Source organism: Cynocephalus volans, chromosome 12 (assembly GCF_027409185.1).
Source record: "Cynocephalus volans isolate mCynVol1 chromosome 12, mCynVol1.pri, whole genome shotgun sequence".
Classification (NCBI taxonomy): domain Eukaryota; kingdom Metazoa; phylum Chordata; class Mammalia; order Dermoptera; family Cynocephalidae; genus Cynocephalus; species Cynocephalus volans.
The window spans coordinates 86,519,089-86,535,549 of record NC_084471.1 but is presented as its reverse complement, the minus strand read 5'-3'; the positions used below and the strand labels follow the sequence as shown (position 1 = coordinate 86,535,549).

General features: G+C 36.0%; 1 protein-coding gene across 4 annotated transcripts in view; it reads left to right on the top strand.

Moving 5' to 3' along the window:
* Nucleotides 1-16,461, top strand: part of STK38L (serine/threonine kinase 38 like) — a 69,927-nt gene that overhangs the window by 31,232 nt on the left and 22,234 nt on the right. For all 4 annotated transcript variants that reach the window (XR_010021344.1, XR_010021342.1, XR_010021343.1 and 1 more), the window contains exon 2: nucleotides 14,486-14,630. Coding sequence is in view for 1 of the 4 variants with exons in the window: in XM_063075311.1 (XP_062931381.1) it covers nucleotides 14,497-14,630 (134 nt within the window). In the remaining 3 variants the exon portion in view is untranslated. The remainder of the gene's footprint in view (nucleotides 1-14,485; nucleotides 14,631-16,461) is intronic.

The following is a 16,461-nucleotide window of genomic DNA, read 5'->3' as shown; positions in this document are numbered from 1 at the left end:
GGAAAGTGCCTGCTTCTAATAGTAACTAGATAGTTCCTGCGTGAGCTAACATATACTCTGTTTTTTTCCTTAAGTTGTATAAGTTGAAATTATTTAAATATTGGCATTATGGTATGACTTCAGCTATTTAAAATGGGCTATGATAGTTATATTGCTCAAATATAGTCTGAATATCTTAAAGAATTAATTTTTCAAAGAAAGGTGGGCAAAAGACTGAAATCAGCCTGCTTATAAAAGATGAAATAATTATTTAAAATGTATAAAAATATACTTAATTCATTTTAGTCAAATAAATGTGTAAGCAAAACTAAGGTGTTCTTTTTAAATCTATCAGACTGGCAAAGATTAAGATGGACAGTGCCCAGTGTTGGCTTTCTCTTATAACTATGGATGGTCTCTCTGAAAAGCAGTCTGGCAGTGTGTATGAAAATTTTAAATTTGAATATTCTTTGACTCAGCAATTGCACATCTGGAAATACATTACAAGGAAATAAGAGAGAGTACACGATCTGTGATCCAATATGTTCACTGTGGTATTGCTAAAAATACCCCCCCCAAATGGAAATCACCTAAACATTTGTTAGTGGACATTGGTTTAAAATGATAGAAGGTGCAGTATGCCATGATGGCTTAGTTTCAGATGAACCTAAATTCAAATCCTGGCTCTACCATGTCTAGCTGTATGATTTTAGGCAAGTAACTTAATCCAGCTAAGTCTCACTTTCCTCTTCTCTAAATTGAAACAATAATGGCACATGCTTTTTAGGGGTAGTATGAGGATTAGGTGAGATGATACACATGAAGTACAATGTCTAGTACAAAACAATTCATTATCTGTTAGAAAATATTATTACTGTGTGTTACTTAAAAAGGATGAAGTAGATCTATTTGTATTAATATCAAAGGGTGTCTGCAAGATTGTAAGGGAAAAAGCAAGTTACAGAACAGTTTATATGAGCCCATTTATATTAAAACTATATGCGTACTCAGTGAGTATTTGGTTAACGGACACAAAGAATGATTATGTACTGTAATGATGAATATGCTAATTATCCCGATTTGATAATCACATATTGTACACAAGTATTGATAGTCAGCTCTGCAATCCAGAAACATGTATTATCAATTATGTTTCAATTAAAAAAATTAAAATAAAAAAATGTGTAAAAAAATTGTGTATGTGTTTATATATACATGAAGGTTTTGGAAGGACATAGCAACAGTTAACCTTTAGTAATTACTTGACTGAGTCTTGGGCATATTGTAAGTGCTCTAACACGTAACAATCAGTCGCTTTATTAAAATTGGTTAGTATTTTTTAAGTGCTTGGAATAATGCCTGTACTTTGTAAAGTACTCAGTAAACCCTAGTTATCAATTTTCACATGCTGTCATTGCCTCTGTTTTGTAGATAAGGACACTGACATATTGAGTTCTCACAGTTTGTTTAGTGGCAGAGCCACAATTTAAATACAGGCAGTCTAACTCCAGTCTCTCACTCAACAGTTAAAACTGGATATTATGGGAGGAAGGATTGTGAGGTCACTTTCACTTTGCAATTTATATACTTCCGGATATTTTCACATTTTTACACAAAACATTTTACTTTTGTATATAGAAAAAAAGGGTGTTTCCAGTTTGGAAAGAAAGAAAGTACATTTTTGTATTTTAGAAATTTTTTTTTCCCCTCTGTTATAAAATACCTGTTGCAAATTCCAGAGATCTGAATATATGTACACTTAGGTTTGCCCTCATGCTCAGGTGTCCTGGGCAAGGAGTGCTCATGACCCCATACATTCATTGTACAAGATTCTGAGAACCTTACCGTGGGGCACATATTTATAGGGAAATAATTGAAGATAGAGATAGGGTCCCAAGTTAAATCTACATTATTTAATGATGACCAGCTTTTGTAATTAAAATCTTAATAGCCTTCAAGAAGCCTTTAGTCATAATATTTTGGTTTCCAGAAAGTTTGGGGTAAAAATGTCATTCTCTGGTCGTCTGAAAAAAGCAGGCAGAAACCAGTTATTTGATCCACAGGTCCATAATCTTAAAATTGGAAGCAGTGACTTAGTGTTAGAAATGGACATCAGTGTTCGAGCTAATGGATACCACACAGTCCAGGACTGGGCCCTGGCTGTCAGTGTTCGACCTTCTCCACAGGGCAGTACACTGTCCTACAGCTGCCACTGCACTGTGGACTCTCCAGCTAGAATGGGAGCTCCACCTGGAGGTCCAGTGACCTGTTCTAGTCCAAGATTTTCCACCAAGAGCCAAATGCCTCTGGGCCTTACTTCTGTAAAATGAGGGAGATAGAGTAGATAGATAATATAGTCTCTGTCACTTAATGACAGATAAGATAGTCTCTACATCACTTAATGGTGACCAGCTTCTGTAATCGAAATCAAATTTAAGTTCTGTGATTCTACTAACAGTCTTGCCTCTTGGTGAACTAAATTTGCAATCTTAGACCTGTAGTAGGGTCTAGAAAAATGCTGAACAGAATTGAACTCATAAGCTGATTTATGGCAGGGTTTGCCAGTATACTTACTTGAATTACAGGATATCCTTGATGACAACCCATTATACAATTTACTTTTTATTCCATTTTAGGTATTTTTTTTCCCTCTTCTATTTTTGTTTTCCAAATAATCCAGACTTGTGTTCTAAAGATCACAAGTCAATAAAATGGTATGGCCCTATTCAATGCTTAGATAATAAGCTGTTGAGGTATTAATTATAAAGGTCACTAGCACTTTAAAATTGTCTTCCTGCTTTAAAGTTTTTTATATTCTGGTGTCTTAATGAGGTGGGTGCTGTCTGGATTTTCTCATAGTTGCAGAAGTCAAGTGGTCTGTATGTTTAATAGAATATCTGAGTCTGATGAGTCACATGGTGTGTCTGCTTTTAGTTGGGAACAGTTTTCTTTGGTCATTTGTGATGGTCAAAAAGGTCTCTTGGGAGAGTTTAAATGACTCAAAATAACTAAAAGTAACTTGTAGCTACTTCGGTTTTAAAATTGTAAGCTTGGTGACATCATGTTTTAATTTTAGTCTTATCTAATTTTTGTACCCCCAAGAGGATGGCTGCTTCTGACTCTTAAGATGTTAAATTAGTCTGATCTCTTTCAGGGGGTGGTTTTCATTGGAAAAAGAACAGCAAACAAATAACACATTAATTTTTAAAATTAAAATTAAGAAATATAGAAGGCACTGGTACAATTGAGAAATGTACGTAAGTCTCTCCTGAAGCTATTCAGTGATGTAGAAGCTTTGAATGTTTTGAATGAGTGGGAAAATTAAAACATGAGTTTGTATTTGGAATGAAAGTTGCATTTATTTGGGATTCTCATTTAAACTCAGTTTACTTTCAAGTTTCATTTTGTCTGCAGATGTCTGTCTGTCTGTCTGCCTGATTCACTATCTCATTCCTATTGGAAGTTTACTTTTAGGAAAGTGAAAAGCCACGTTCAAAGATGACCAAACTTTTTATAGTCAGGCCACTAGGTGATCAGAGTGTTCGGGCTGTTTCCCTAACCTGCTTCTTCCCAACCTCCTCTCCTACTCAGCCTTTTCCTGGCTTGTCCATTCATTGATTGTTCTCTGGTCACACCGAACCTTCACCTTTTAGCACAAAATATGCATTTTGGTCTGTCCTGTTTTGAATCACGATTATCTCCCTTAGAAAAGGCAAAGAAGGAGTAAGGGGGAGTAGGTATCTTCTTTAAAGCTCGAGCATTCATTATGTCTCTCTTTTTTGCATGATTTTGGAGAAGTTCCCTTACCTTAAATAAGACTTGAAGATAATTTAGCTAAAATTTAATTTTTTTGATTTTGATATGAGCCTTTCGAGTGACCAGTAGAAAAGCTATCTGAGAAGAGAGCGACAGTTTGAGCCCTTGTAAATATGCACGGGTGTAAGCCACTAAAAAGTGTTTCCCTTAAAAGGAAGTGCAAGATATGACTGAAGAACTTTCTTCAGAACTCCCCTCATTAGTCTTCTTGCCTGTCTTTAGTTTTGTTCCATGACATCTGCCTCTTTTTGCTTGTTTTCATAGTCCTCCACCAAAATCCAAATTGATTTTCTTTTACTGCCCCCACCTCCAGCACATTCACACAATTACTCTGGAAATTTTGAAAAAGTCAAAAAACGATAAAGGATAAAATTTAAATCATCCATAATTTCACACTGTTTTCACACCATAATTTAACCCCCTTTTTTTTTACATAGCTGAATTCATATTGTACCTGAAGATAGAACTTTGTATCCTACTTTTTTTTTAGTTTATTTTTATTTTGCTGAAAGTTTGCTTTCAATGGTGTATATGAAAACACATTGAAAACCAGCATTACATACATGGTTCAGAAACATCAGTATGAAACCTGTTTAAAAAGACAATGTGTATCCTGCTTATCTACTTTAACATTATTTCTCATGTTTTTAAAATTTGGGGTAAACATTTTCTTCAGTATTCTTTCTATGGTATTTTATGCTATCATCATTCCATCAGTTATTTCACCTAATTTTAAACATTCAGATGTTTTAAACTGTTTGCTATTTTAAATAATACTTTGATTAAAAAAAAAAGTACTTTACAGATCTTTTCTGCAATTTTGATTATTTTCTTAGGATAGATTGCTAAAGGTGAGATTATGATGTCAAAAGATAAAAACGATCTTTAATGTTCTTGGTACAAATTAGCATCTTTTCTATTAGAAAGGGTTATATCCCTTCCAGTTAACATAAGCACAGATGGTGTATGAGAAAGGTGTTTCATGACAGACTGGACCCCATTAAAAGGGGTTTTCCCCCCTAAATTGTGGCTACTTTGATATAGGGAACATATTGCATTCTTTAAAAGTCTCCATGACTTTGATTTTCTAGTAAAATTGAACATTTTTCATAAGTTTTTAGCTATTTTTATTTATTTATTATTAGGATCTTTATTGTCTCCTTACAACTTTAATAGAAAAAGCTATGTATGAGCTTTACATATATACTAAGGAATTTATTTTGGTTTTTAAAATATATACTTTTATATATACTTGTAATAGACACTTATTTTGCAGTGTTTTCCCCTAAATTACTGTCTTTCAATCTTGTTTGCTATATGTATACATGTATATTCCAAATTTTTGTGTAATGATACTTAGTACTATTTTTTCATTGTGATGATACGTTTGTAGAAATTCCTTTTCCTTCAAAAGATCCAGTGGTTATTCGTCTGTATTTTTTTCTATTTTTTTAAAAGTTTAATTCCTTCTGTCCTTCCTTTCTTCCTTCTCTCCTTTATATGTTCGCTCACCCTTTTGAACCATTTGGGTTTATTTTGCCTTTTGGAGTGAAATGAACAGCTGACTTGATTTTTTTCCAAATAGATAGCCATTTGTTCCAATACCATTAATTGGATAATTCTTCCCTTCCTTCCACAATCATGATTGGGTTTCCTCATAAAAGGCCAACACTGTTTAAAATCAAGGTTATTCTTTCATATTTTATGAATGTTGTTCTCCATCTCCTCCTCCTCGCTACTTTTTGTGAACAGGATTATTTTTCTGTTTTTAAATTTGTATCTTTAAAATTAATATTTTAAAGCATACTTTTAAACTTTAAATTTTGCTCTTTATTTTAAAAAAAATTTGTCTTAATTTTCACTGACTCATATTGTTTATAACAGCAGTCAAAAATATAGACGAAAACCCATGATGTTGGAATATTGGAGTAGATGGAAGCATGGCTCAGCTGAAAGACAAAGGGAAGCATAGTTCCTTGTGGGTGCAGTAGACATCTTCTTTGTTCTCTCTCTCATCCAAACCCCCGACTCAGAGTGATAGGTTGAATCGTGTGACCTAGAATTCTCTAGATCACTGTAATCTCTCTCTCTCATACTCTTTCAGTCTCCAAAAGTTTCCCTAGGCTACTAAATTCATGTCTATAAATTATGCACATTTCTATATATAAATAAAATATGAGTAAAATAAAGATACATCAATTAAATTGTATGTTTATAGTCTGTAAATTCATGTTTTTTCCTGTTGCTTTTGTTGTTTTGTCTTACCACTGAATAGTTTCTCCTTTACAGATATCTTTGAAATGCTCACTCTGGTACCCCCTCACCCCACATCCTCCACCTACCTCCTCACACACCCTCCATCCCTCTTTTTTGCAAATTGTGATTTTTTTTCCTCTTTTAGCCTAATCAAGGCAAGTATGTTCCTGTATGTGCACATATGTACACCAGTAAGTAGAAATCGATTTAAAATTATTTTAGGGATGCCTCTACCATCTAAAAGTTGGTATAGATTTTTTTCCCATTGTAGTACCAAATTACAAATATTCGAAGTTGTTTGGCATTTCAGCAAAGGTAGTTTATTTTTTAAGTTAACTAGGACTTGATAGATTCAGCTGAACATCCTTTGCAGACAAAATCTAATGTATTACTAGATAGGGATACAACAACAGAACAATTCAGTTTATAAACATTGTGTTATAAGAATATATAGCTTCTTTCTGAATATTTTTGAGAAAGATGGGGTGATACCTTACCTAAACATTAAGATCTATGAACAGGCCAGTTTTTAGATAAAATTGTTACTTTGGTAAATTTATCTCCTGGTTTATATTTCATTCATAAACACTGTCCCTTCCGATTGCAAGTTAAAACGCTGAAGTTCAGATGGCTTTTTAGCAATTATTTGGATCAGCATACTCAGGTAGCCAGCCATTAACAGCATTACTATAGCCAAATAAGCTTTTGGGAACTCAACCATTAAGCTATATATTTGTCAGCAGGAAAAGTGTCTGTTTCTAAAATAATTTTTTAAAAAAGATAATGTTAACTTCAGCACCACTGTGCCATCATCACCAAGCTTATGACTTACTAAATGACCAATGACAAGTGTCTGTGAAATTCGTTCCTCTGGGCTAGTGAACAGAGCATACACCATATGGGGAGGGCCACATGAACTAAAAAACAACAAAAGCTCTTAACACTGAACAGAGTAAATAGATTGTAAGCGAATTGGATTTGCCCCATGAGAATTACTCTGTTTTGTGAGAGAAGTGGTTCATTCTTCCCTGGAACACTTTCCTCTACCCCTAGTTCTACCCTCAAATCACTTCTAACTCCTAGTAAGGCTTCAACCAAGAGTTTAAAAAATTTTTTTATTTTTTTTATTTCAAGTGTTTCTGTTTTGGAAACTGATACATACCTTTTGACACATTCCTCTCTCCATTAAAAGCAATCTAATTTGTCAAATCAAGTAGGTTTTAAGATTAGGAAAGATGGTGAGTATCCATTAAAGACTAAATTTACACACTAACTTACTAGAACAGAAGCCCAAGGCAGGAGGGATAGGCAGGAAGACTGAGCAGGGAAGAGAAGAAAATTAATAATTTTTGAGCGTTTAATATGAGCCAGGAGATATTTTTAAAATATTTTTCACTTATGTTATATATTGGCTTATCAAACACATGACATATCTCTGTGCCAGGCACTGTTTCTAAGTCTTTTTGCACATACTAACTTTCATAAGTCATATTAACATAAGAAGCATGCACACAGGTTGGCCACTACTCTTTATTTTATTCAGCAGGTACCTAGAGCACGGAAGGTTTAGGTACTTTGCCTAAAGTCACACAGCTGGTGAGTGGCTGGGCCAAAATTCAAACCCAGGCAATCTGGCCTTTCATCAGTGGGCTCTGCCACCATTGAAGGGTCCCATCAACTGTAGAAGGTTGCCATTTATCATCTGTGTTTTAGAGACGTGGATCCTGAGTCAGGTTAAATAACTCAGACAGGATCACTCTTAAACTTATTCTTTCCCTACCAAGGTAGCTCTTCTTATACTTCCTGTCCTTATTGATGGTGTCACCACTTACCCACTCCTTCACATCTGAAACCCATGGGTAATTATAGATTTCAGTCTTTCCAGCTGAGTATCTGAGCCTTTCTTTTCATCTCTTCTGCTGTTATTGTAATTTAGACCCTCATTATTCTGTCCCAAAACCAAGGATTGTCATCTCATGCTTGAAGTGAGGGAAGGGGGCGCCCCGAGGGGGCAGAAGTCAGTGGACCCTGGCGGATGTGGGATTGCAGGGAAATCTGCTGCTGCTCTACTCCAGTTTCTGTGTCCAGGCAGGAATGTGAGGTCGCTGTTGACAGATCTGATTTTTCAAGAGGAACCAGAAATCTGGATTTTTATGTGAAATCTTCCAGTTTCTAAAACACAGCTCGAGCCAAATAAAATATGTCTGCAGGCTGCCAATTTGTAAGCCCTGACTATGCGTTACTGAGGCCTCCTAACCTGATTCACATTCCTCTCGTCTAATCTGCACTCCCAGCCTTTTTGCCATCCTCCTGTACTCACGTAATCTATCCAAAGTGCAGATCAGATGGGTTGTTAGGGCTGGCAAGGAGGACTAAGTGCATTAAAACGTAATATTCTTAGAAGAGTTCTTGGTACTTGGGTAAACACTCAATCAGTGTTCTGTACTGGCTGTTAGTTTTTCACTTAATTAAAAGCCTTGAATGATTCCCACTTATGCTCAGATAATTTTTTAACATGACTAAGATCTTCCTACTTTGATCTTCCCTGTTCAACCAGATATACTCAGTCCATCTGTACGCTCAAGTGTGTCAGTTAATCTCATGCTTTATAGATCTTTCTCCCCTGCTGAGTTCATCCCTTTTACTGCAGTCCCCTACCCTCCAAGATTCAGTTCAGGCATCTCCTCTATTGAGCACGCTTCCCCTTGAAGGGCTGAGTACTCTCTACTTTGTGTCCCTATAAGATCGTGAACTTCCTGAGGGCAGGAACTGTTTTATCAACCTTCATATTCTCAGTACTTCGTACAGTGTTAGCACATATTTGAAATAAATATTGGTTGGAAATAATAAAACTAGTAAAAGTTAGTGCTGGGACTTGAGCTCTCTCCTGACTGGATTTCTCACTCTTCAGGCTGTACCGCAGAGAGTACTGAGGCCGTGGCTGCTCGTTAGGGACCCAGCATACACATTATCCACTTTGAGGACTTGTCTAAGCCAAGGGCATTATGATTCAACTAATGATGAATTTAGGAACATTTTTATACTTCAAGGCAATACAGTAGCATTAAGGATACTCTTTCCTGTGAAATGCAGGGTGTGAAAACTAAGGTGAAATCACCAGTTAAATTCTTTGTTTACCAGTCAGGTAAAGCAGTCCTGTTTTTCTCCTTTAGAATGTTGATGGTATGTGGTTGGAGACACCACATCTATTTATAGATGGCCTGAATGCCAGATCTGTTATCGCCTTTCCTCAGGCTTGATAAACTAAAGAATGTTGGACTTAGCTATTGGTAGTGTCTCCATTAATGAATAGGGGAGCCTGGAGAAAACACGTGAACAGGAAATTCAGGGGCACCTAGTGTTTTTTTTAATCAGTCCAGGAATTCTAGACTTGCAAATAGTATCCTGTTCTTTTTCTGGCTAAAGAAAGGGCTTTAATAAAAGACAAGAATAGTGTTAAATCCATTAGAGGAATAAATTTGCACTATAGTAAGTGCCAGTCATATAGATTATTCTTTGTAATAATTTGATCACATCTTAATTTTGTGTAATTTTGTATAATTTAAAGCCTTTTTGTGTCTGGTTAGAGGGAAATAATTTTTTCTTGTTTTTAATCTCTGAAAAGATACTGTTTTATCAAGACTAAGAGTGGAATTTTTGGCTTTTTCTGCAAATGTATCTCTCAAGTAAGATTTGTTTCTGAAGGTTAAAACAATACCAAATGATTCTGTATTTTTTAATCCAAATGAAATTATTATATATGAAACACGTATATAATTTAAAATCCATTGTATTTGAGTTGAGTTACTTACCATCATTTAAAGAATTCCTAGTATGTGCTAAGTACTTTGCCAGGTGCTGTAATGATTTCATGACAAAGATGAGTAGACATAGGTTTTGCTCCGATTTGGTTTTTAAACAAGGCATACATACTTTCATGTATTTATAACTAGAATGAAAAAAACATAGTAATCATGATTATATAGAGTCTAAAAGTAATTTTTTATTACTTGGCATTTGGATTTTAGAGTAAAACTTATTACATCTTATGATGGAAGAATCCTCCTCTTTGGTTTACTCTCTTTAATAAATACCTCAGGTTAATAAATATTATCTAAAATGACCTCATTATGTCTCTACTGTTAATGCAGACAATCCCTGTTGTTTGAAATTGTTTTGAATTTCTTAAAACTTTTTTATGTTTCATAAAAATTTCCCCAAAGGTTTTGCTCAGTAATATTTCTGCTCACCTCTGGGCCCCCAATTGTGCTTCAGTCTGCTTTTTTGCAGAATCAACAACAAAGCTTAATATTGGCCATCTCCTCCAGCCACTTTCTAGTGGGCAGAGGTGCCCCAGGCAAGGCAGTGGTCAGTCTTTTTTTTTTTTGTCATTTTTGTGACCAGCCGCACCGCGCTCAGCCAGTGAGTGCACCGGCCATCCCTATATAGGATCCGAACCCGCGGCCGGAGCGCCACTGCGCTCCCAGTGCCGCGCTCTCCCGAGTGCGCCACGGGGTCGGCCAGTGGTCAGTCTTTTTTAAGATTCCCCCTTATCTTGATGCCAATAAACAAATTGAATAACAGTTCTCTTTGTTTTGAAACGGTGCTCACCAGGCAATCTTCTGATCCTTGCCTGCCTACAAGTATAGAATGCGTTTGCCACAAATGCAAGTGTCTGTTCTTGATACTCAATTTCATGGTGTGTAAATCAGTAAATTGCCATTCTGATTTTCATATATTAGTCTCATGTGAACTTTGTTAGGGTTAAGAGCTTTCAGAATTTGATTTCCCCAAGACACTGGTAGCTGCAGGACAGCCTTGCACCTTGGCAGACTGAGCAGGGAAGCCTGTTCTACAAGGCCCCTTGGCAGCTAGCCAGCTCCCTGCAAGGCCACACCTTGAGTTCAACATACATCTTTCTTTCTGACTTCTACAAGCATTACTTGTGAACCACATAACTCTGTATTTTGTTGTGCTATTAAATTAACTGATGTGTTATTTCTTTGTGCACTTTTCAAGCAGCATTATAAAAAGTTTTGTTTTTTTGCTGTTCACTTTTGGAAAGGAATATATAGGCCTTGGACAACTACAGTTGGGTTTTGACCTTTTCTTTCTCTTAGGAACTGGCAAACCACTTTAAAAATTCTCTTATCTACAGATCTGGACATTTCCCTGTTCATTAGTACCTGCCTGCTAGAAGAAGAAAGGCAGGGCGAATCAGAAAGCATTTTAAAATCCTTAGGTATTGCTCTTTGTTGGAGCTTTTAAGTCTTTTCCCCCTAAATGTTTGTTGAAAAAGTAAGAGGCATTTGTTTACTGAAGAGTGTTTGAGGAGAAGCGTCTGTGAACTTAAATTTTATATTTGTGAAGGAGGTTCCCTAGAATGCTACTGCAAATTGTATACCTATTCTGCCTTTGAGGATTTAGGATGCATGTTAGCATATTAAAGATGCTGGAAAGTGTTATAATAAGAAACTTGTTTAACTTTGTATAATCTGGTTTTCTTAAATTTACTTGAATTCCTCAACTTCCAGTCCGTTTTCCTCTTCCCATCCCCAAATCCCAAACAACACACACGATTTGGGGATGGAAGAGGAAGGGTTTGCTCTGTACCATCGCTGTTCCACTTTTCCTTCTTTAACTTTTCTGTATCTGATCCTGAAACATAGAACATGAACCCAGTGATTCTGAGACTTTCAAAAATGGTTTGGCAGCATTGCCTTAGATACCATTCCTGTAAGAGCAGCATAGTCCTTAAAAATCACTTGGCCTTGATAATTCTTGAGATTATTTTTATGTCTTTCTAAAAATGATACTCATTATTATTAAAGCATTGGCACATTAAAAAAAAATTAAACTAGGTGCCTAAAATAATATTTACATTTGTATAAGCCATTGTGGAGTTTTTAAAGTATACTTTCTACATATGAGAGGTCTTCAAAAAGTTCATGGAAGGATTTGTATTATCTTTTAATTCAGTTTTTCCACAAACTTTTTGAAGTACCCTCATATTATCTAAGATGACCTTAGACTAGGCCTGTGAACTAGGCAGAGCAAATATTATGATCCCTGTCTGTGGGAAAAGTGACTTGAGTTCAGAGTGTTCTTGGTGATTTGACAAAGACCATAAGATCACTTAGCAGCAGGGCTGGGATTAGATCTCTGAATTTCTGACTCCTATCTTCAATAATTTCTTTTTCCACAGTTGTTTATTAGTCAGCCTTTATAAAGTACTTTACTTTTTACTGATTCATCCAGTTCTCCCTGCAGCCCCCATTTGATAGGTTGTCTCATTCATTCATTAAAGACTACTCTGTGTGAGATACAGTGCTTGTGGTGAATGTTCAAAATGAATCAGGAAGAGTTCTTACCCAGAGGTGCTCCTAGTTTAGTGGGATAGGCAAAAAGAGTGACAAGCACCAGTACCTGAGATACATGGTTGCAAATGTTAGAAAACACACATGAAAGAATGACAAGTGTGATGTCTCTTCCGGTAGAGAATGTTAGAGAATTCACCACAGTGAGACTTCAGCTAAACTGGGCCATAAAGGATCAGCAGCATTCCTCCTGCAAACAAGAGTATGCAGGATATACCTGGTTCAGGACAGGTCATGTGAGGGCTTGGAGACTTGAAAGAGACAGGTATGTTGGGAAAAGAGTGAGTGGTGAGGAAGAGCAGCACATAAGGCTAGAAAGGCAAGTGGAGTTGGCGTCCTGACTCCAGAGCTCGCTAGCTAAGTGACTTTCCCAAGCTTCCGTTCCCTACTTTATAGGACTGTCGTGAGGATGAAATGCAGTCAGGCATTGTACGTGCCACTGTCTTAAATCCTCAGGAGAAAAAAGGGGAAATCAGTTAATAAAATGTCGTGAAGTTCCTGATGTATACCTGCACCCAGAGTATGTGACTTCTCCGTGTTCATCATGCTTAGCTAATTTGACTTGCTGTAGGCAGTGAGAAGCCATGAATCATTTTTAAACAAATGACATGATCAGCTTTTTGTTATGAAAAGATTTAAAGTAGTCAGCAGAGGAACAAGTTTATGATGTCAGAACAGTAGATTCCATTTTAGATGTAATGAGTTTGAGGCTCAAGCAGTACATTGAGGTACGAACCCAGTAAGACAACAGTGGAACTGGGAGTTTGCCACAGTTAAATTGTTTACTTTCAACCTATGCTTGGCATACTTGACACTGAAGAACAAGAAAGGTCTTTTGGTTCATTTCATCATCCTAGAATCTAGTCCAGTTCAGGTCCATGTCCAGGGGTCTGTATCATCATGTGATTAAGGCAAAGTGGGTGTTGGGGGGGTAGGTGGCAGGTTTGGGGGAATACTTTTCAGTTAAGAATACAACTTTGGACGTCACTCTAGGAAAGCTGGATTTTCTCTGGAATGGTCTGTTATGACCCTCATCCAGATAAGCAAAAGTCTCTTTAATGTATGAACTGTTGTAGTCTTGGTCACATATGGCCTGTGGTAGGCAAGTCTCTTAGGGTCAGTGCCCACCTACAGTAGCCACCAGAGTTCAATCCATCCACTATGAAGTAGCCATTTTGCTATGTTCCTTATTTTATCTAATTGTCCAAACTGTCTTCTTCAAACCAGTACTTTGGCTGGCCCAGTGGTTTTCAAATGTTGGCATCAAATGCCTTTAAAGAGACACACACTGTCCCATTAAGGCCACAAAACTTTCCTATTGTTAGCTGGCTTGATTCATACATTGGTGTTTTCTGTCTGCTTCCTAGAGGCGTTTGAGTTTCATTTGAAAATGGAATGGACCTCATAGTCTGGAAAAGTATACTACATGTTGTTATAGCACTATCTGGAATGACACAGAATTCAGAATGAAATGGGGCAGCTATAGACCCTGTCCAAAGGGACCTGTTTCTAAAAGTAATTTTCCCCTAAAACTTACATCTATAAGAATTGCTGTAGACTGATGTTTATATACGTATTTGATACAACACTTGATGTTTCATAGAATGTATAGGGCAGAAGCTACCTCTTAATATTTAACTAAACTTCATTAACTCTTAGGAGACTTACATTTATCAGGGATATACCTGTTAGCAAAATCTTACAGATTTTATTTAGTAATCAATATAACAATAACAAAATAGATTGAACCTATCTTGTTTTGAATGCTTGCTGAATACGACCTTTTATATATGTGTCTATATTATGTGTGGATGGCTACTGGTACTTCTTTACTGTAATTCACTCTTACTTTTGCCAGTACAAAATTAATTTCTCTTGTTTTGGGAATAGTGCATTTTTTCCCTTCTTTATCAGCTTTGTATTATTTATAATGTGAAAGACTTGGATGTGTTAACTCTTAGGGTAGAATTTTTCTTAGTTGATATTAAACATTTCCAGAGTTTGTTATAAGAGAAAGTTTTTTCTACTGAATAATTGGTTTTTATATGTTGTTTCAGTTCCTATTACTATGGCAATGACTGCAGGTACTACAACAACTTTTCCTATGAGCAACCATACCAGGGAAAGAGTGACTGTAGCCAAGCTCACACTGGAGAATTTTTACAGCAACCTAATTTTGCAGCATGAAGAGAGAGAAACCAGGTATAGTAAAGGCTAGTCAAAATTTTTTTGTAAAATGAGCTGTTATGCTGCGAGTGGAGTGTAAGTGTAGATTTCTGAATTATTCAAAGTCTTGTGCACCCATATACTTACATCACATGTCAAATGATGTTTTTAACAAACCTTTCCCACCTAAGAAATTATGATATATCTTTATACTTTCTTTTAGAAGGATGCTTTATTAAATACTGACTTAGGTCCAAAAACATTTACAGTGTTATGTGTGTATCAGTGGGAATGGAAGAAGAAAAAATGAGTGACATGTTATTTTGCCTTCAGGAAGCATATAGTAAGAGAGATAATGTACATAAATATAATATGAAAGAGTAAAGAGCATCACTAAGAGAAGTACAAAGAAGGGAGAGATTGTTTTTGACTAATGCAACTGGGAAAGCTTCATAAGTGGTGGTGGCACCTCAGAAGAAATCTAAAGGAAGGAGAAATCTAAAGAGAGGAGAAAGAGGTAAAAGAGTAGGAGGAAGGATAATAGAGATAGAAGAAACCACCTTCAGGTTAGGTAATGTCCAGTTTAGTTCAAGCACAGGATGTGCTAGATTTCAACATCCTGGGAGCCTTGGATGTTTTGTTAATGTAACTATTCTCGTGGTAGTGGAGAGCCTTGAAGATTTTTGAGCAAAATAATTAAATGATCACAAGTCTTTCTCTGGAAGAGAACTTTAGTTGTGATACATAAAATGGATTGGGGGTGGGGCTGGGGAATTACAAACCAGAAAAGATAGTGATATTCTACAGGTAAATGGAGAGGAGGCTTGAAATAGGATTGCAGCAACAATAGAGAAGAATTGACAAGTGAGAAAGATTGACAGCACATGGCAACTGGCCAAATATGAAATGTGAGAGAAATGGGTCAATATTGTCCCTGAAATTTCATGCCTGGGTAAACTGAGAGTGATACAATTTATTGAAGTAACACTAGAGAAGAGTCAGGGTTTTAACTTCATTTTGGACAGGATTAATTGAAGATTAGACACAGCTGAGGAGAGAATTAGTGAACTAGAAAATAAAACTTAAGTCATTATTCAGAAGTCCACGTAGAGAGACAGAGTGGGAATATGAAAGAGAGTTAAGAAACAGAGAATAGTGAGAAGAGCAGACATGTCTCTAATTAAAGTTCCTAAAGGAAGAGAGGAACACAGATGGAGCAAAGGCAAGCAGAAACTAAGAGCTCCTCAGTAGCAGAAATCTTAAAAGGCTCAATTTAGGCAGAAGGAAAGTGGGCACAAATAGAAGATCTAAATGGTAAGAATGGGTAAATCTCAACAAAAATTGTATAAAACAACAAAAATAATAATGATAATGTCTTATGCATTTGAAAAATAGAATTAAAGTATTTTCCAGTAGTATAATATAAGTCAGGAGAGCAGTAATGGAATTAAAGTGTTCTTAAAGATCTTTGTAGAAAGGGAGTAAAGATCGATTAACCTCAGACTTTGACAAGTTGAGTGTGCCTGTTGTAATTTCTAAGTAACCAATAAAAGAACAAAAATAGAGTTTATAATTTTCAAATTAGTAGAAGGAAAAAAAATGGAATGAGAAAAAAAATCAAAAGAAGGCAAGATTAAAAGAAAAACAAATACCAAAAGCTGTTAAACTCAAATACCAAAATAGGAAGCACAAAATAAGTTAAAAATAAATTCAAATATATGAGTAATTACATAAATTAGAATGTAATCTAAATCTCTGGAAGTGACCAGATCATCATGGGAGAGTGAATAAAGAAGAGAACCAAGGAAAGAAAGACATGTTTTTTTCTGAAGAGAGGCACTTAAGTTATTCATCAGAATTTTTAAGG